Genomic DNA, 21,683 nt, shown 5'->3' on the forward strand with positions numbered 1-21,683 from the left:
ACACTAAGAACAGTAAAGCAGAAAGACAGAGTGAGAAGCCTGGTTTGAGACAAACAGACACACACATGAAAACTGACTCATTTTAAAGAATCCAAATGTATTTCCAACTTTACAGTCTAAAAAGGTAAAATAAAACATTTTGAATCAAAGATTCAGACACAAAAGTGATGCCCTACAAAAATAAGCACATTTAGAATAAGATGTTAGAGAAAATACTTTCAACTGTTCCTGAGAACGTGTTGGGTCCAGAAATGCCTTTCTGGCTCCCTGCCAAGCACATCCCTCTGTCCTGCAGCTTGATAGGGTGGACTTGTGCAAAATCTCTGATACCTCCTGCTCTACCATGTTGGAAATTTCTATCTTCTTTTGCCTGCAATTTGAAAATGTACCAAATTAAGAAAATAATCTTTTACATGATAAGTTGGAAGGTATTTGATTCGGGTGAACCATATCTTTTATTAAATTCACAAGTAGAATAAAAATGAAACATCAGAAGTAAAAACTGTTTAAAAGCAGAAAAAAATTCCTTTCTTTTTTAGAAAAAGTACTTCCTAACTATTTAATTATAGAAAACAATTTGTTATTTTTCTTTAATGTTGATGGTTTCTTCTGTTCTCAATTTTACCAGCTTCTCATGTTCTGGCAAAAATATAAAATGATAAGATTTCTCAAATTAGCAACTTGTAGCTCCACTTAAAATAACACTTAAAGGCTATTAAATTAATAAATTTATGCAGTGTGAATAAACTATAATTTAAAATACTAGACACAAAATAATTTTATGTGTAATCCAAATTGTACATAATTGACATGTATGCTTCTGAACAAACAGAAGCTCATATTTGTACTACTTTTATGGTTTACAAAGTGCTTTTATATACATTTTCTATTTAAGACAGACATGTGAGAAGAATATTATTTCACAATTGGAAATAGACACAGACATGATTCAGTGCTTTAACCACTATACAGTGTAGCCCTGAGACTTTGATCTGCAAAGGGGTTTAATTATGCAAGTATCACATATATTTCAGTTTTTATCACCATTTTCAAGTTTCCATTTTCTTAACAAAAGAAAACAATGAAAAAAGTTTTCTGCAATCCAGTAATAAAAATGAGAACTATATAGACAGTATACTAACCCAATGAGTAAGATCTACCAAAAGCAAAATCTACTTTGGGAATTCTATATCGTTACCTATATACAGGGCACAAGTACCAAACCACATTTGAATGAGTAATTATTTTTCTAATTTAGAGAAAATAATGCAGGAAACTCCTGTTGCCTCCAAGTCTAATGCACATATATTTGTGTTAGGGTATGTAGGTGGCCAGGAAGGATACAGAAAAACATTATAACCACATCTGGAGTTCTAGGGCCTCTGATGATCCCAACTTAGGTTTTAAGGGACTTAATAATTTGGTCACATGTCTCATCTTTAGTAATACATTTATTTTTCTTTGCCCACTCCCTTTTCTTTTGAAGTACCCTATACCATTTAGACTAGAAATTCCAACAGGTAGCCTTTCCTTCTGAATTATTTTCCCTACTGTACTTTTTTTCTTCTTCAGAATTTTTCTTTCCTATTCTAAATCTTGAAGACATTTCTTTATAGTAGATGAGGGAGCTGTAGCTTATATTCACTGCCAAAAGAGGGTCAGTTCCAGCATTAATTTCCCAGACAAGAGTTAAGAGAAAAGTCAAACGGAAAAAAATAGTGATAACTGGCAGAGCAGTGACACCTGCACTCAGAAAACTGCACTGCAGTTCTCCAGTATTTCAGGGTGTCCTTTTGTTACTGCTCTGCCAATTTCAAAAGGAAAATTCTGGCTGGTAGTGAGTTAAAAGCAGACCAGTATGTTTAAATCATTGGTTCAATGAATCACTCTTTTTGATGTTATAATGTTTTTATTGCATTTGAGAACATTTTCAATAAATACTCGAGTTTGAGGCCTTGGCTAGATAATCTGTTGGCAGTAGAAATTAGATTTACCTGGCAAAACTCCATTGCCAGCAATGGGATTTATCAAAACTACAAATGCCAGTACAATGAATATTTCAATACTGTACTCAATTGTTTATATCTAAATATTTCATCTATGAAACAAACCAATGTAAATGCTTAATATATAGTACAAATCAACAGATTCTTCACAGAAGAAAACAATGAAAGACTAATTTTCTACGTGTCACCTGTTTGTTAGTTCTTCAATAATATTACTTAACGTTATTTCAAGGAAAATAAAATTTATGCACCTCTACCCATATTTTCTCAACATAATGAACATATGGAGACAAGGACAAATGTACATTTAAATCATTAGTGGGGATATGAATTTTGCTGATATGGCTAGTTACTTATGTGGGTCTTATAAATGACAAGATAAAATAACAAAGTTTGATAAGCTCATCCATGCCCTGTGAACTTTAATCCACCCATCAAATAACTTGATTCATTCACTACTTATTAGTTTAAAAAAATGTTTTTTAAAAGCTGCAAACCACACTTTATTATACATTTCTGAATCATGAGGGGGTAAATTGTGATACAGGTTCCCTCATGCCACTGGCTCTTTTGGAGGGAAAAGTTCCAGACTCTCTGTTAAAAAGCTTGAATTGTGTTCTAGGACTGACCTTCACTCTACAGTCCCTTTGACCCAAGGCACTGTCCCTGGTGTGTCCTTCTGAGGCTTAGTTTCTGGGAAGTTTTCAGCAAACCTCTCTCGTGCTTTCTCCCAGTTCTTCTTGCTCTTGTTTTGGAGAAGGTGGACATCTTCAATTGAGGATGGTTTACCTGTCCCCAAGCCTGCATGTGTTCGTCGAAGATGAAGCTGAATCTATTATCAAAAGTTGAGCAGAGAAATTATTTACTGTACAGTCAAAGCACATTAAAATCTGCTGTGTCCAACTTGGTATTTTAAGTATAATTCTTTTGATTTAGAAAAGATGATGCAAAAGAAAAACCTATCAAAATGTATCAGATACACACAGAAATACATACATGATTTTACGTGGAACTTAAATTTTTCTACATTGTCTTGCCTGTCAATAAGGACAGTTCCCTCGACAACAAATAGAGTGCTCCTTAAATAGCACTGAAATTCATGGAAATGCTGCAGAATCTGTCATCCTACTCTAACCAAAAGTACAGGCAACAGATGTATTTAAACCTGTCCTAGCCTCACCTAAGTAAGTGAACAGGTAGGTTAAACATTAAGAGTCGTAAAAAGAACTCAATTGTTTATTTTCATAAAAGGAGGGGAATACTTCTCATTATGCTGAGAACCATTAAAAGCTCCCAGTTACTGAGTCCCTAATGTATGTCAGGCTTTATCTCCATGACATCACTGAAAACCAGTTATTATCCCCATTTTTACATATGAAAACTGAAGTCCAAACTTGCCCTAAGTACCGCAGACAGTAAGCAGCAGAGCACTATTCTAACCTAGGTCTAGCTATAAAATCCATGTTCTTCCCATTGTGTCTCAATGGAATGAGAAGATTTACATTAAACTCAGTGATTCATTCGTTATTTCTTTAGGCACCAAGTAATTATAAAGAAAGTTCTTTGGTCATGTTACTTTGTAAGGTTTTTGTGAAATATAATCTGAATTCTGATGAACCAGGGACTGTGGAATTAAATCACTGTATTGTTTTTCAAACATTATTCTCTCTACTGCTTGTTACATGCTCTGATTCCTGAACCCAAAACAGATTCTCCAGCTAATATAAAATCTGCCTATTTGTAAAGTAACACTGTAACTGCTCTTGTAAATGCTTAGTGCCAGGAAATCATTAAAAACAGCTAAAAGATACAAAAAACCTTTGGCTCAGGAAATAACATTTACTATCCTAGCTCCACTGAAGAAAAAACTCTTAAGAGGCTTCCTGAAAATATTAAAAACAAAATAAAACAATGCACATATATATATTTGGTAATCATGAATGCCACTGAGGCAGTAATCACGTCTGCTTTTGCTTGCTACTACACTACTAGCTCTTACGGCAATGCCTGGCACATACTAGGTGCACAGTAAACATCCCTGCTGAAGAACAAAGACTGAAAGAAAACACAGGTCTTACCGGGGTTTTCATTCCTCCGCCGTCCTTCCCCAGGCCCTCTCCTTTCTTCCAACCCATCTTTTCCAACATCTTCCGACCTTTGTTGCTATCAGTAATTTCACTTTAAAAAAATTAAGATAATAATTGATTTCTAAAAGACCACTTAGGTCACATTTATAATAAATGAATAAATTAAAAACAATTGGTACAACTACTTTAGAAACTACTTTGGAAAAGTTAATACTTACGAATGAACAGATGCAGGAGCGTCATCTCTTTGGAAAGTTCCTTCACTTCCAATCTGCTTCCTACGTTTTCCTGCTCTATCTTTATATTTTGGATTCTTCAATGCCTTTTCATCTTCGTAGTCTGTATTCTTTATAAATACAAAATACTCAATGAAGAAAACAAATATATAGAAATGTAATGTCTGTATATCTGCCTTATTAGCGATATTGTTCAATGTGGTCTCTATTAAACAATTAATTAAGACAAGCCATGATATAAATGAAGACAATTATGTTATTGAATATGCTATTTTTATTCCATCCCCTTTAAAATGTTTATATTATTCAAAGTTGTACTAAAACACAAATTGTATATAGAATATAAATCATATATGAATTATGAGTAAAGAATATGTTAAGCATGGGACTTAACATACTCTGTATTCTTTAAAAAAATTTTTATTATTGATTTCAGAGATAGGAAAGGAGAGGGAGATAGAAACATCAATGATGAGAGAGAATCACTGATCAGCTGCCTCCTGCACGCCCCACACTGGGGATTGAGCCAGCAACTCGGGATATGCCCTGACCAGGACACTCAACCACTGAGCCACACCAGCCAGGCCATGCTCTTTACTCTTATTAAGTAAAGAGTATGTTAAGCTCCATGCTAGGTGACAGAATGCAAAGAAATTTATAATCCAGGAAGAAAAGACACATAATCTTTAGCAAGCTACAGTATGATTGGTTCAACAATAGAGGTATACATAGTATGTGGCAGTAGCACAAAAGAGGAGGTAGTCAATTCAGCTTGGAGCTTCAGAGAAGGCTTCTCTCCACCCTTTGTTATTACTTGTTGATCTTTAAAGATTTTTTAAAATATATTTTATTGATTTTTTACAGAAAGGAAGGGAGAGGGATAAAGAGTTAGAAACATCGATGAGAGAGAAACATCAATCAGCTGCCTCCAGCACACTCCCCACTGGGGATGTGCCAGCAACCAAGGTACAGGCCCTTGACCGGAATCAAACCTGGGACCCTTGAGTCCGCAGGCTGACTCTCTATCCACTGAGCCAAACCGGTTAGGGCTACTTGTTGATCTTTATGTAAAAAGTATGACATTCATCCACAGAGTTGCTAGGGGCTGCTAGAGCAATTCAAGGAAAGTACCACAGAAGTTTTTACCTAATTTTGCTTGTAATCAGAGAAGCAAAACAGAAACTCTGATCTCAATGGGTTTTTCTCCGAAAGATGATTCAGAAATTGAGTTAAAATTTATTTATTTACTGGAGGCCCAGTGCACGAAAATTCATGCACTGGAGGGAAGGGGGGTCCCCCAGCCTGGCCTGTGCCCTCTTGCAGTCCAGGAGAGAAACACATTGATTGGTTGCCTCGATGTGAGAGAAACACATTGATTGGTTGCCTCCTGTACGAGCCCCGACCAGGTCCCAGGCCGGGGGCGGGGGGGGGGGGGGGGGGGGGAGGCTGCAACCAAGGTACATGCCCTTGACTGGAATCAAACCTGGGACCCTTCAGTCCACAGGCTGACGCTCTATCCACTAAGCCAAATGGTTAGGGCGAGTTATAATTTTTGAGAAAACATTTTATTCCCTCCTTCTATATCTCTTATTTTACTCCCAAATTAGTCCCTTGACATTTTTTTTTCTATTATGATTTCTCTCCCTTAGCACAAAAGTAACAACAAAAATACAACTTTGCAGTACATATATTATTTTGGAGCATCTTTCCCACATCTTCATGAAGTGTAAAAAGCACTGAACAAATACACTAATTTAGACCTAGATTCTACATCTATCTCTATCACTTACTAACTGAGTGACCCCTAGCTTTAGTTTCTCAAATGTAAACTGAAAATATTAATTACCTTCCTGGTCTACTTACAGGATTAAATGGCAATACTTTTTACAGCCTTATTGAGATATGTTAACATACAATAAATTACACACAAAGTGTACAATTAGACACTTTTGAGATGTGTATATACCTATGAAACCATCACCCCAATCAATAAACAAATCCATCTCCCATAAAAGTGTCCTTGTCCTTTTTTGTAATCTACCCCTCAGATCCTCCCTGTGCATCCTTCTTCTCCTGTATTCAGGCAACCAGGCAATCTTTCTGTCACATGTAAGTTTGTTTTCCTAGAATTTTTTTTTAAAGTATATTTTTTATTGATTTCAGAGAGGAAGGGAGAGGGAGAGAGAGAGAGAAACATCCATGATGAGAGAGATTCATGGATCGGCTGCCTCCTGCAAGTGCCCCAATGGGGATCGAGCCCACAACCCGACATGTGCCCTTGACCGGAATCGAACCTGGGACACTTCAGTTCACAGGCCGACGCTCTATCCACTGAGCCAAATGTTTTCCTAGAATTTTATATAAATAGAAGTATATACTATGCACTCTTGTCTAGCTACTTTCACTCAGCACAATTGAGATTCATCCATATTCCAGCCCATATCAATAGCTCATGCTTTTTTATTGCTAAATAGTATTTGACCACAGATATATATACCACAGTTTATTTATCCATTCATGATGAACACATAAATTTTTTCCAGTTTTGGCTATTAGAAAAATTGCTGCTATGAACATTTGTTTACTAGTTTTTGTATGAGCATATGCTTTCATTTCTCTTGGATAAATACCTTGGATTAGAGTGGTGAGTTCCAGTTCCTCTACATGCCCACCAACACTTGTTATGGTCAGTCTTTTTAACTGGTTTTACTTTGCATTTCCTAATGACTACTAATACCGAACATCTTTTCATGTGTTTATTTGACATCTGTACATCAGCTGGAAGTGTCTATTCAAATCTTTTGCTCATTTTTTAATTGACTTGTTTTTACTGATTTTTGAGAGTTCATTATGTATTCTAGATATACATATGCCAATACTATACTGTATTACTGTAATCCTTATGCCAATCCTATACTGTATTACTGTTATTTATAACAAATTTGAAATCAGGCAGCATTAGTCCTTCAACTATGTTCTTCGATGGTAACATTGAATGCAAGGTTTTTAAAACCAGAAATGGCTATCAAAATGTAGGGAAGAAAATGGAGACATATGTAATACTTTAAACAATAAAAAATTAAATAAAAAAAATGTAGGGTACTATTACCATTTTTCTACTTCAACCTCAACAGTTGTTAAGGTAACAGTAAACAACTAAAAGAAATTATATAAACCTCAAAATCATTCTAAATAACTATTTTTATATATATTAAAGTGGACTATGCATATCTAAAAGCATTTTTATTCAAAACCAGGTACACAATTTTAAATACATGTAATAATGCTTAACATCCTTACCCGTAAACCATATTTTACTCGTATTTTCTTTAACTCTTTTCTCCTTTCCAACTCTTTCTCTTCCTTGCTTAGTGTTGGACCAACTAAAAGGAAAAAGTGAGTCTGATTTAAAAATAAAAACTCACTAAAGATGATAGATTTTATATAAAATTAATACTCATATTTAATAATTAAAAACTAATTAATAATATTCTCATCCCATCTATAAATTAACCAAAAGTGCAAATAAACATTAATATAAAGGAATCTTGAGTTGTGATGATGTCCTTTCAGCATTTTGGTAATTAAATCTACTTGGAAAGTAAACCAAAACCCAAAGATTACAGGAATGTAATAGTACAGATAACAAAAGAAACACCAAACACTAAGATTCTCAAATACTGTGACTTTTCCAAAGAAACGCAGGCATGTGCAAAAGAAAAACCACAGAACCCAAGATTCACATTACTTTGTAAAGTGTCATACTTATTTTCATTATCTAGCATCAGAAAATGAAAAATATACAATGACCATGTAAAATTGATATTTAGGGGGGAAACTGATGTGAAAAAAATTAGTTCTTACTAGTTCAAGGTATCTATTTAAATTTTAAAAGCCTTAGATGAGTGAGTTTAAAGCAAAATAGCAACTTCCTACAGTGTTACTTTCTACAGAAAATCATGGTATATACTTAGATGATACATCAACATAAACTACAGTAGGAAAGCCTATCAACCAATAACTCTTAATATCGTGGCCTACTATTTTCTACTACAGGCCCAATGCACGAAATCCGTGCAAGGGCCTTGGCCCCGACCCCCGCATCCCCACCACGGCTGGGGGCCTCTGCCGCCTCTGCCTCTGTCCCCGCCCGCTGTGGCTTTGTCCGGAAGGAAAGACGTCCGGTCTAATTAACATACTGTACTTTTATTATTATAGATGTTACTATTATATGACAGAGTTTAACTGTGGATGACTTTTTCAAATCAGTAAATAAATGTTAAAAGGAAACCAACTTTATTATAGTTGTGTCACAATTACTCTTCTGAAGAATACGTAGCTAGATTAGCAAAGACAGCGCTAATGATTATCTCCTAGTCAGAAAGTAACCTAATGCTATAAAAGAGCAGCTAAGTTATTACACAGAAAAATCAACTACAATCATAATAGACTAGCCTAGTTCTCAAATTTGAATACATGTCATTTCTTAGTCTCATTTGACAATATTTATTGAAATATAAATTATCTCGCCTTAGCTAGTGTGGCTCAGTTGATTAGAGCGTTGTCCTGTACCAAAAGTTGGCAGGTTCAATCCCCAGTCAGGGAGAGCTCGGGAGGCAACCAATGGATGTTTCTCGCTCATTGATGTTTCTCTTTCTCCTTCCTCCTTCCCCCTCTCCCTACTTCCTTTTCTCCCTCCCTTTCTCCTTTCCTCTCTTTAAAATCAGTAATATATATAAATTCTCTCAATACATTATTATATCAAGATATGAAGCTGGTAGCCAACTGATACATTTTTAGCACACTCCAGTGAATTTAGAAGTTATCATACACATTAAAAACAGTTTCACATACCAAAAGATTCATCTTTCTTATCAAGACGAAGGTGAGCTCTAACCTGCCCTGGTTCGCAGCCATCACAGGTATCACTGCCAGGGTGAATGTGAAAGGACAACACAGTCTCTCCAATTTTCACTTCATCTCCATGCTCAAGTACGTAAGGGTCACATTTAGTTTTAGGCTGAGGGGAGAAATGACAAAACAGAAATCCAAGAGTTATATATGATTATTTTATGTCAAATGGAAGTAATGTCTGATTATAACAAAAATATTTTTAAGATGGTTCTCAATGAGATAGGCACATATATGCACACACATTTCCACAACTTGAGGATGATCCATAATGTTCTACTAGTGGAGAAGATAACAGAAATGAGGAACATCTGATTTTTATATTATCAAATATCACAACCTCCTATCTCCATGCCCAATCCTATCAGAGAAATACCCACCCAAACTGTAAACAATCTAGTACCAAAACAAATAATTCTAGTAAAAAAGACGAAGTGTTCAGGGGATAAGTGCATCATTATTCTTTTTCTCTTGACAATTTCATTTTATTTCATTTTCTAAGAATACGGCTCCCTTTCAGTGCTAAGCACTTTGCTACATGTTGAAAATAGAAGAGTTAATTGGATTGATATAGCCCCTACCTTCAAGGAATTTAAAGTTTAGCAACACTTTCATTAAAATAAAATTTTAAAAACACAAAAAGGAAGGACCCCTAAAGCTGCTGAAAAATCATTTAGTCTGAATAGCTTTAAAATACATTTATCTCGCCCGGCCGGTGTGGCTCAGTGTTTGAGCACCTACCTATGAACCATGAGGTCAGGTTCAATTCTAAATCAGAGTACATGCTGGGGTTGCGGAATCAATCCCCAGTAGGGGGCTTGCAGGAGGCAGTGAGGGATGATTTTCTCTCATCATTGATGTATTAATCTCTCCCTCTCCCTTCTCTGAAATAATAAAAACATATTTTTAAATGCATTTATCTCTTAAAACAAGGCATAGATACATAATTAGAAGTCAAAACTCAATAGTCAAGTATTAACTTATATCATTCTTCAGCCCTTTCTGGGAATTCCCTTCCATGTAACACATTTGGACTTGAACACTGACCTAACCAAATGATATGCATAATAACTATGGCCTTCAGGAATAATAAATTTCAGTTCAATTTTTAAAAGTAATGTGCAAGTAATTTATATATACTCACCTGAAGAATCTGTTTTCCATTAACAACTGTACCATTTTGACTGCCTTGATCCACAAGGACATAACTTTGTAAGTCATGGTCAAAATAAATTTCTGCATGGAACTTAAAAAAGAAACCAGATAATTATAAAGTAGTATACTTTTTTTTAAACCATAGATAACAATTTCTCTTTGATAAGACACAATGGAGTTTAGGCTCTGATAATTTAACTTTTATTATTTTTAATACTTTTTCTGAATACAAAAGTATTATGATGCTTCTGGTAGAAATGTGGAGGCTCCAGAAGAAAAAGTCACCTATAATTCTACCTATAACTATCAATAATTCAGGTGTCCTACCTTTCCTACTTCTATAATATATTTAAGACTATACCATATAAACAATTTGAAATTATTTTTTTTAACAAATATAAGTACTTGTCTGTATCATTAAAAATTCTTAATTCAAAAGGTGATTTAAAACATTCAAAGTCAAATTCTCAGAGAAGTTTTCCAGTTTTTTAATACTCAGGACTAATTACTCTCTCCTTGCTCTACAGCACTTTGTTTATCTAATACTTATGAAGTTATATGAATAGTAGAGGCCCAGTGCACGAAATCTGTGCAGGGGGTGGGAGTGGGGGAGGGTGTCCCTCAGCCCAGCCTGCACCACCCTCTCGGAATCCGGGACCCCTCGGGGGATGTCTGACTGGATCAGGCCTAAACTGGCAGTCGGACATCCCTCTCGCAATCTGGGACCACTGGATCCTAACCACTCGCCTGCCTACCTGCCTGATCGCCCCTAACCACTCTGCCTGCCTGCCTGATTGCCCCTACCTGCCTCTGGCTGCCTGCCTGATCGCCCCTAACCGCCTCTGCCTCAGCCCCCGCCACCACAGCTTCATTAGGAAGGATGTCCAGAATGACATCTGGAAGGTCGTTCGGCTGTCGGTCTAGTTAGCATATTACGCTTTTATTATTATAGATGTGAATGTTATTGTACTCCTTACAATTACTGCTTATATTAGTTTACATTTTTGTTTGCCTCTTAGTACATATCACAGTGCCTCATATATGTGAATACTGGACATGTATTTAATACATGTCTCTTTAATTGGATAAAGAGCTGCAGAAATATTTAATTAAAAAATTCATATACAATACAATACGGTAGAAATGTAAAATGGTGCAGTTGCTTTGGAGGGGTCTGGCAATTCCTCAAAAAGTTAAACAGAGTTACCATACAACCCAACAATTCTATTCCTAGGTCTATATCAAGAAAAATAAAAACATACATCCAAACAAAAACATGTACATGAATGTTCATAGCAGCATTATTCTTAACTATTTCTACGCCATAAGCTTCTATAGACACAAGCAGCAGATCTTTTTTAATTAAATTCAAAATATCGTGGCAGTTAACTGGTTAATAGCCAAAAGGTAGAAACAATTCAAATAACACAATGTAGTATATCCATACAGTGGAATATTATTTGGCAATAAAAAGAAATGAAGTACTGACATATGCTACAACATGGATGGATCTGGAAGACATGCTAAGTAAAAAAGCTAGTTACAAAAGATTACATGTTATATAATTCAATTTACATAAAATATACAGAATAGGCAAATCCATAGAGACAAGACTGGTGGTTGCATAGGGCTGTGGGGGGTTGGAAAGAAATGAGTGACTACTATTCAGTTTGTTTCTTTTTCTGGTGATGAAAATGTTCTGAAATTGATGTGATGATTGCAGAACTCTGTGAATACACTAAAAACCTCTGAATTATATACTTCCAATGGGCAAATTGTATATGGTGTATAAACTATATCACAATAAGGTTATTCTTTAAAAATTTCATAAACATGTTTCAAACACACAAAAGAATATATTGAAGTTACCTACCTGTGACCCAGCTTTAATAAATTTTTCCATATTTGCCTCAGATATTTAAAATAAAGTATCCACTGATGTATACCTCACTCCATCTATTCCCCACCCTTCCTTTTCAGAGGTTTGATGTTTATTTAATTACTAGAGGCCCGGTGCATGAAATTCATGCGTGGGGGGGTCCCCTCAGCCCAGCCTGCACCCTCTCCAATCCGGGACCCCTCGAAGGATGTCCGACTTCGGCATTCAGACATCCCTCTCACAATCCTGGACCACTGGCTCCTAATCACTCACCTGCCTGCCTGCCTGGTCGCCCCTAACTGCCCCCTGCTGCTGGCCTGGTGGACCCCAACTTCCCCCCCTTGCCGGCCTAGTCACCCCAACTGCCCCCCCATGCCAGCCTGGTTGCCCCCAACTGCACCACCCTCACCGGCCTGGTCACCCCTAACTGCCCCCCCTGCCGGCCTGGTCGACTCTTACTGCCCCCCCCGCCGCTGGCCTGGTCACCCCTAACTGCCCCCCCCTGCCGGCCTGGTCGACTCTTACTGCCACCCCCCCCACCGGCCTGGTCACCCCCAACTGACCCCCTCTACCGGACTGGTCGCCCCCAACTGCCCCCCCTGCTGGCCTGGTTGCCCCCAAATGTCCCTCCTGCCAGTCTGGTCGCCCCTCACGGTCCACCCGCCAGCCAGATCGCCCCATGCAGCCTGCTGTTCAGTCGTTTGGTCATCCCTCGCTAACCGCCCTGCTGGCCTGGTCACCCCACACAGCCTGCTGTTCAGTCATTTGGTCATCCCTCACTAACCCCCCTGTCGGCCTGGTTGCAGGCAGCCACCTTTGTGAGGGCATGGTGGTCAATTTGCATATTATCTCTTTATTATATAGGAGGACTAGAGGCCTGGTGCATGAAATCTGTGCACGGGTAGGGTCCCTAGGCCTGGCTGGCAATCAGGGCTGATAGGGGCCTTCTGGCTGCCGGCCGGGGCCTCCCTTTCCCGGCTGCCGGCTGAACTCCCAAGAACCCCTGAGGGGACACTGCATTAGTAGCCTTTTATATATATAGACTAGAGGCCCGATGCACGAAATTCATGCAAGGGGCTCGGCCCTCGCAGCTGTGGTGGCTTGCCTCAGCCCTCGCAGCCCCGGCTTTGTCCAGAAGATTGTTCAGCTGACTAGTCTAATTAGCATATTATGTTTTACTTATTATAAATGACACATCTCATTATAATTTTACCACATATGTATGTATCCATAAACAATACATGTTTATTTTGCCTAGCTTGGAACTTGATATGAGTCATACTGTATGAATTTTTAATTGAGATATAATTTACATACAGGAAATGCATAGGTCTTAAATGTATAGTCTGATGAGTTCTGGCAAATGTATGCTACTATACATATGTCTTTTATTTTGCCTATTTGGTTAAATATTAGGTTATAATCCAGTTGTTGTGCACAGTTGTACCACTGTGCTGAATGGTAATCCATTGTATAGATGCACCACAATCTACATATTCTTCTGATAATGGATATCGTTGTTTCCCCTAAGATTAAAATTTTTTTTAAATGTTTCTATGAACATTCTTATACATGAAATCTTCTTGTGGACAATGCAAGTGTTTCTCTGGAGTATATATTTAGGAATAAAATTATTAAGTAATAGTATATGCAAATCTTAAACTTTATTAAATACTGCCATATTGTTTTCCAAAGTGGTTTTACCAACTTATATTCCCATCAACAGCCTATAAGAATTCTTGTTGTTCTAATAGACTTAACACTTGGTATTGTCAGAATTTTGTTTTTTCAAGCATAAGAGGTGTGAAATTAAATATCATCATTGTGATTTTAATTTGCACATCCCTGATTATTACTGAAGCTGAAACCTTTTCTTATATTTATTAGCCATTTGGGTTTCCTATTCTGTAAATTTCCTCTACATGCCCTTCGTATGTTTTATTCAATTGGGTTATTTAGAATAATAACTATATCAAAGGGTTTAAATATTTTCAAGTCTCCTGACTTGGAACCTTATTCCAAAGAGCTGTTCTAAATTATGCTCCCAACAGGAGTGATATTTAATAAATATGATGAATGAAAACTGACATTCTGGCTTCATTTGTATTTCTTAAATTATTAGAAAGATTGGTTTTCATATGTTAACTATGTTATTTTCTCTACTGTGAATTGTTTATGTCCTTTACTTATCTATTGGTGTCACAGTGGGGTTTTAAAGTGAATTTGTATGAACTTTTAAAATGTAAAGGAGATATATTTTGTCATATTTTTCTGACTGTCCTAGTTTGCCTTTTAAATTTGTTTCTTAATAAATAAAGAACTTCAAACTTAAATTACTTAAAATTGTCCTGTCATCTATGATTTTTCCCCCTTTTCTTTTAACTTATGAAATCTTTTATCCAGTGGTAAAATACTTGTTTCTGTTTTTTTTCCCTAATAGTGATATGAAGTGTGTATGTTTGTGTATGTGTGCATGTGTGTGTATGTGTGTGTGTATGGGGGTGGTTAATTTTTTTTATCTACTTGGATATGTGTGATATACACTGAGTGGCCAGATTATTATGATCTCTGAACGCATAATAATCTGGCCACTCAGTGTGTGTGTGTGTGTGTGTGTGTGTGTGCGCGCGCGCGCGTGCGCGCGTGCGCATGCGTGTCTGTGTATATACACACACAGAGCTGGCATGATCCGTGAATGTGGAAGGGGGTCCACAGAGCTGGATTCATGCACCGGCCCCCCCCTCCGGTGCATGAATTCGTGCATGGGTGGAGTCTGACCAGCCTGGCCAGGGGGAGGGGACATGGGCAGTTGGCCGGCCTGCCTGCTGGTTGAACTCCTGGTCGAGGGGCCAATTTGCATATTAGCCTTTTATTATATAGGATATACACTGAGTGGACAGATTATTATGCAGATCATCATAATCTGGCCACTCAATGTAATATATATTGTCAAACTGACTTCACAGTTAACAGATTATTTATCCCACCAGTGAACATGTTAGTTTAAAAAAAATAAAGAAAAGGCAGAAATGCCACCAGTGAACCACTTGTGTTTTTAGACTGGAGTAGGGGAAGGAGTTCTTTGCTATTTAAGTTACAGACTGGGTTTTCTTTGGGGGCAAAAGAACAAAGGCTCACACGAAAGTTAAAAAGCAAGATAATTTGGGTGGCAGGAAAATGGCTGCCGACGGGAAAGCAGACTGCAAGATAGTGTGTGAGTGAGAAAACAAAGGGAGAGTGTGTGGTTGCATGGGGAGTGTTTGTTGGTGAGTTGAGGGACAGCTATACTCCAGGAGACTGTGGGTGACTGTCAGACGGGGCTCCCCTGACCGGGCAGCCCCTACTGCTGCTGGGTTCCCTCCCAGAGCGACCGGCTTGGAGACAGAGACCGCGCCATCTTGAAGGGGAAAGTGGATGTTATCAGGAGCCTGAAAAGCCCAGGGAATCTACAACTATGGCACCCACCGAACAGCTGCGAACCCGATAACACCGGTTCCCAAGTGGCGCAAGCACATGGATTCAGAGGAGCTCTACACTCCACCACGGAAAGGTCAGCTTTTGCCTGGGAGAAGGTGAGGTCTGTGGTCCCGGCAGGAGAGAGAAACACACACGTGGGAACTGGAGACCTGGGGAAGTCTGCGCCTAGAAAAATCCGTGGCTGTTGGGGCTGGCATGATCCGTGAATGTGGAAGGGGGTCCACAGAGCTGCTAACAGAAGGGAACTCTAAAAAGCAACCCATTTTGATCTGGGCACAAAAGGACAGCCTAAAAATTTTACAAGTATGCTGGCTGCTTAGACCCAAGGGGAAAAAAGACTGCACAGACTTGCGCGCAGCCCTAGAGTTTGCACACTTAACTCTGGCCCTTTTTTTTTTTTTTACTCTTTAAATCCTTGCTTCTGATTACTAAGCCCAATACATAGAATCACCCAATTGGGGACACTCTAAGAGACTGCAAGGGAAAGTTGTTTTTCTGGAACCTGGGGATCAGAGCGGGGAATAACCATCAGAGAACCAGCTCTGGGGCAACCCACTCCCCAAAACCGGTATTAAGTGCTACAAGGAAAACAAATCTAAACACTAGCTAGAGAGGACCTATAGACCCGGAGGTCAATCCAGAAACACTGCCACCCAGGGGTTGAATCACAAATGGACTCTTGTGTAATCACAAATAAAGGAATACAAGAAATTAAGACACACTGCCTGCTTAAAAATCAGGATTGGCTTACAACACTGAGGAGCAGTGGAACTCAGGGAGCTTCAATACTGTCCTGACTAGGAAACAGGCGTGCCAAACAGAACAGTAGAGGAAGTGAATGACCTTCACTACTGCACATTTTTATTTTTCATTTTTCATCTTTTACTTAAGAAACTAATTTTTTCTTTTTTCCTCACTTGATTTTATCTTTTTAATGATTACATTTTTATTTTCAATCAGTATTATTACTACTACTATATTACCTGTTTTTAAAAAGTGTCATTTTATTTCCTCTTTATTTTACTTTGGGATTAGTGTTCTACGTTCTATTTTCATCTTTCCTTTAGCATCATTTTACTCTATCTCAACTTTAACTTTATGCCATCACTCTCTTCCTCATTTTTCCCCTTTTGTTGTCCTGTTTCCCTTATCCTATTCCTGCTTTAGATTTTCCCTATTCCTTCTTTTTACACCTTGTTAAAATTTCACCCTACTTATATATCTAATTTCCAATCCCCTGCTCCAAGTCCATACACACCTCTCTCTTATCTTTCTTCACTATCCAAATTTTTTTTTCTGTCCTTTTGTTGTTGTTTGCTTTAATGTTGATTATATTGATTTTTTATGCTTGCTTGTTAGATTGTTTCACTTTTTCTTTTTGTTTTTTGTTTTGTTTTTTGCTTCTGTTTTCCCACTCCTCACTTGATATTAGTTGTTGTTTGTAGTTTGCATTCATCTCCAGGTACTTGTTGCTGACATGTGTTTGGATTAGTGGCTGTTCTATTGGAGTTTTTTCCCCATATATAGTTTTTTCCCCTCTTCTTTCTTATTCTCTCTCTTTTCCCTCTTTTTTTTTCTCCTTTTCCCAATTTCATTTTGCACTCCTTTTTTTTTCTTTCTCTTCTTGTTTCTTTCTTATCCTCTAATTCGCCTGTCTCTGGTGGTCACCTTTATTTGGGGTTATTCATATCGTGAATACATTTGTGTTTAGTGCCTTGTGTGTTGTTCCTTGGTGTGTTGTATTTTGTGCCTTTAAATCAACGCAGGAGAGAGAGAAATACATAACCAGACACGTGGAGAAGAGAGAACATGGGGAGACAAAGAAAAAGCTCACATATGAAAGAAAAGCAGGCATCACCAGAAAAGGAAGTAAACGAAATGGAGGCAAGCAACCTGTCAGAGAAAGAATTCAGAGAAAATGGACATGAGGTGGATGAAAAGAATGGAAGACAAATTCGACAATATGTGTAAGAACCAAAAGGAAATGAAGAAGAATCAAGAAGAAATGAAAAATGACATCACTGCTGTAAAGAACTCAATAGAAAGCATCAAGAGTAGACTAGAAGAAGCAGAGGACCGCATCAGTGAGCTAGAAGACAAGATAGGAAAAATACCCATGTAGAGCAGCTCCTAGAAAAAAAAATTAAAAAGCAGGAGGAGCCTAAGGGAACTTTGGGACAACACGAAACAAAACAACATCCGCATAATAGGGATGCCAGAAGGAGAGGAAACTGAGCAAGGAATAGAAAACTTGTTTGAAGAAATAATGACAGAAAACTTCCCTGATATAGGGAAGAAAAAACCCAAACAAATCCAAGAAGCTCACAGAGTCCCAAGCAAAATGAACGCCAAAAGACCAACACCAAGGCACATTATAATTAAATTGGCAAACACCAACAACAAAGTAAGAATCTTAAAAGCGACCAGGGAGAGACAGAAAGTTACCTACAAAGGCTCCCCCATCAGACTAGCGACTGATTTCTCAACAGAAACACATCAGGCCAGAAGGGAATGGACTGAAATATACAAAGTCATGCAAAGGAAGGGTCTTAATCCAAGAATACTGTACCCAGCAAGGCTATCAAACAAAATTGAAGGTGGAATCAGGAGCTTCACAGACAAAAAAGGACTAAGGGAGTTTATTACTACCAAACCAGCAATGCAAGAAATGCTAAAGGGTCTGCTGTAAAAATAAGAAATAGGAAGCGGAGAAGGAACACAGGGGTAAAGAATAAAAATGGCGACAAACAAGTACCTATCAATAATAACTTTACATGTAAATGGATTAAATGCCCCAATCAAAAGACATAGGGTAACGGATTGGATAAGAAAACATGACCCATATATTTGCTGTCTACAAGAAACCCACCTCAGAAAAAAAGACACACACAGATTTAGGGTGAAGGGATGGAAAAAGGTTTTTCAGGTGAATGGAAATGAAAAAAAACACGAGGGTAGCAATACTTATATCTGAAAAATTAAATCTCAAAGTGAAGGACATAAAAAGAGATAAGGAAGGCCACTTCGTAATACTAAACGGAGCAATCCAACAAGAAGAAATAACTTTGGTAAACATATACGCACCCAATACAGGAGCACCCAAATACATAAAAAAACTCCTGGAAGATATCAAGGGAGAGATTGACAGCAATACAATCATAGTAGGAGACTTTAATACCCCACTATCACCATTGGACAAATCCTCTAAACAAAAAATCAGCAAAGAAACATCAATCCTAAATGACTCACTAGACCAGATGGAATTAACTGACATCTTCAGAACATTTCACCCCAAAGCCACAGAATATACATTCTTCTCAAGTGCACATGGGTCATTTTCAAAGATAGACCATATGTTGGGTCACAGGCAAAGTCTCTTCAAATTCAAGAAGATAGAAATTATATCAAGCATCTTCTCAGATCACAGTGGCATAAAACTGGAAATCAACTATAGTAAAAACAATCCAAAAAAATCAAACACATGGAGACTAAATAGCATGCTATTAAATAATGACTGGGTTACCAGAGAGATCAAAGAAGAAATAAAAAACACCATGGCAACAAACGACAATGAAAACACAACAATCCAAAATTTATGGGACACAGTGAAAGCAGTCTTGAGAGGGAAGTTCATAGCTCTACAAGCCTACTGCAAAAAACAAGAAACAATGGTAATAAATTACCTAACCCTACAACTCAAAGACTTAGAAAGAGAGCAACAAGAAAAGCCCAGTGTAAGGAGAAGGAAGGAAATAATAGAGATCAGAGTGGAGATAAACGACATAGAGACCAAAAAACAATACAAAAGATCAACAAAACCAAGAGCTGGTTCTTTGAAAGGATAAACAAGATTGATGAACCTCTAGCCAGGCTCACCAAGAAGCAAAGAGAGAGGACACAAACAAAATCAGAAATGAAAGAGGAGAAATAGCAACAGACGCCACTGAAATACAAAGGATTGTTAAAAAATACTATGAACAACTCTATTCCAATAAACTGGACAACCTGGAGGAAATGGACATATTCCTAGAAAAATACAACCTTCCAAAACTCAATCAGGAAGAATCTAAACATCTCAACAGGCCAATAAATATGGAAGAAATTGAAGCAGTCATCAAAAAGCTCCCAGCAAACAAAAGCCCGGGGCCAGACAGCTTCACAGGGGAGTTTTACCAAATATTCAAAGAAGAACTAAAACCTATCCTCCTCAGACTATTTCAGAAAATTCAAGAGGAAGAAAAGCTTCCAAGCTCATTGTATGAAGCCAGCATCACCCTAATACCAAAACCAGATAAAGACAACACAATGAAAGAGAATTACAGGCCAATTTCCCTCATGAACATAGATGCCAAAATCCTCAACAAAATTCTAGCAAATCGGATCCAGCAGTACATCAGAAAGATCATACACCATGACCAAGTAGGATTTATCCCAGGGATGCAAGGATGGTACAATATCCGCAAATCAATAAACGTGATACATTACATAAACAAATTGAGAGATAAAAATCACATAGTCATATCAATTGATGCAGAAAAAGCATTTGACAAAATCCAACACCCTTTCTTGATAAAAACTCTCAACAAGGTGGGAATAGAAGGATCATATCTCAACATAATAAAAGCTATATATGATAAACCCACAGCTAACATCATACTCAATGGGCAAAAACTAAAACCATTTCCCCTAAGAACAGGAACAAGACAGGTATGCCCACTCTTACCACTCCTGTTTGACATAGTACTGGAAATATTAGCCACTGCAATTAGACAAGAAGAAGAAATAAAAGGCTTCCAAATTGGAAAAGAAGAAGTAAAGCTGTCCTTATTTGCAGATGACATGATATTGTACATAAAAAACCCGAAAGACTCCATCAAAAAACTAATAGACTTAATAAATGAATTCAGCAATGTAGCAGTATACAAAATTAATGCCAAGAAATCTATGGCATTTCTATACACCAATAGTGAACTTACAGAAAGAGAGACTAAAAAAGCAATCCCATTTACCATCGCACCAAAAAAAATTAAGATACCTAGGAATAAACTTAACTAAGGAGGTAAAAGACCTATACACGGAAAACTACAGGACACTGAAAAAAGAGATAGAGGAAGACATCAACAGATGGAAGAACATACCATGTTCATGAATTGGTAGAATCAACATCATTAAAATGTTCATACTACCCAAAGCAATCTATAGATTCAATGCACTCCCCATTAAAATACCAACGGCATATTTCACAGACCTAGAAAGAACTCTCCAAAATTAATCTGAAATAAAAAAAGACCCCAAATAGCCACAGCAATCATTAGAAAAAAATAACAAAGTAGGTGGGATCTCAATACCAGATTTCAAGCTGTATTACAACGCCACTGTTCTCAAAACAGCCTGGTACTGGCACAAGAACAGACATATAGACCAATGGAATAGAATAGAGAATTCAGATATCGACCCAAATCACTATGCTCAATTAATATTTGACAAAGGAGGCATGAACATACAATGGAGTCAAGACAGTCTCTTCAATAAATGGTGTGGGGAAAATTGGACAGATACATGTAAAAAAATGAAACTAGATCACCAACTTTCACCATACACAGAAATAAACTCAAAATGGATAAAGGACTTAAATATAAGACGGGAAACCATAAAAATACTAGAGGAATCCACAGGCAGAGAAATCTCAGACATATGCCAAAGCAATTTCTTCACCAATACCGCTCCTGGGGCAATGGAAACTAAAGAGAAAATAAACAAATGGGACTACATCAAAATAAAAAGCTTTTGCACAGCAAAAGAAACTATCAACAAAACAACAAGAAAGCCCACTGTATGGGAGAACATATTTGCAAATGTTATCACTGATAAAGGTTCCATCTCCAACATCTACAGGGAACTTATACAACTTAATAAAAGGAAGATAAATGAT

At 37.5% G+C, this 21,683-nt stretch overlaps 1 protein-coding gene across 1 annotated transcript in view; it reads right to left on the bottom strand.

Moving 5' to 3' along the window:
* Positions 1-144: 144 nt before the first annotated feature.
* AGGF1 (angiogenic factor with G-patch and FHA domains 1) overlaps positions 145-21,683 on the bottom strand; it is a 41,119-nt gene continuing 19,580 nt past the window's right edge. The window contains exons 9-14 of the mRNA XM_079760730.1: positions 10,385-10,486; positions 9,184-9,349; positions 7,630-7,712; positions 4,312-4,439; positions 4,085-4,184; positions 145-2,838 (exon numbers count right to left, since the gene is read on the bottom strand). Coding sequence (XP_079616856.1) covers positions 2,638-2,838; positions 4,085-4,184; positions 4,312-4,439; positions 7,630-7,712; positions 9,184-9,349; positions 10,385-10,486 — 780 coding nt within the window. The 3' untranslated portion in view covers positions 145-2,637. The remainder of the gene's footprint in view (positions 2,839-4,084; positions 4,185-4,311; positions 4,440-7,629; positions 7,713-9,183; positions 9,350-10,384; positions 10,487-21,683) is intronic.

This window comes from Cnephaeus nilssonii, assembly GCF_951640355.1.
Source record: "Cnephaeus nilssonii genome assembly, chromosome: 2".
In the NCBI taxonomy this organism is placed as follows: domain Eukaryota; kingdom Metazoa; phylum Chordata; class Mammalia; order Chiroptera; family Vespertilionidae; genus Cnephaeus; species Cnephaeus nilssonii.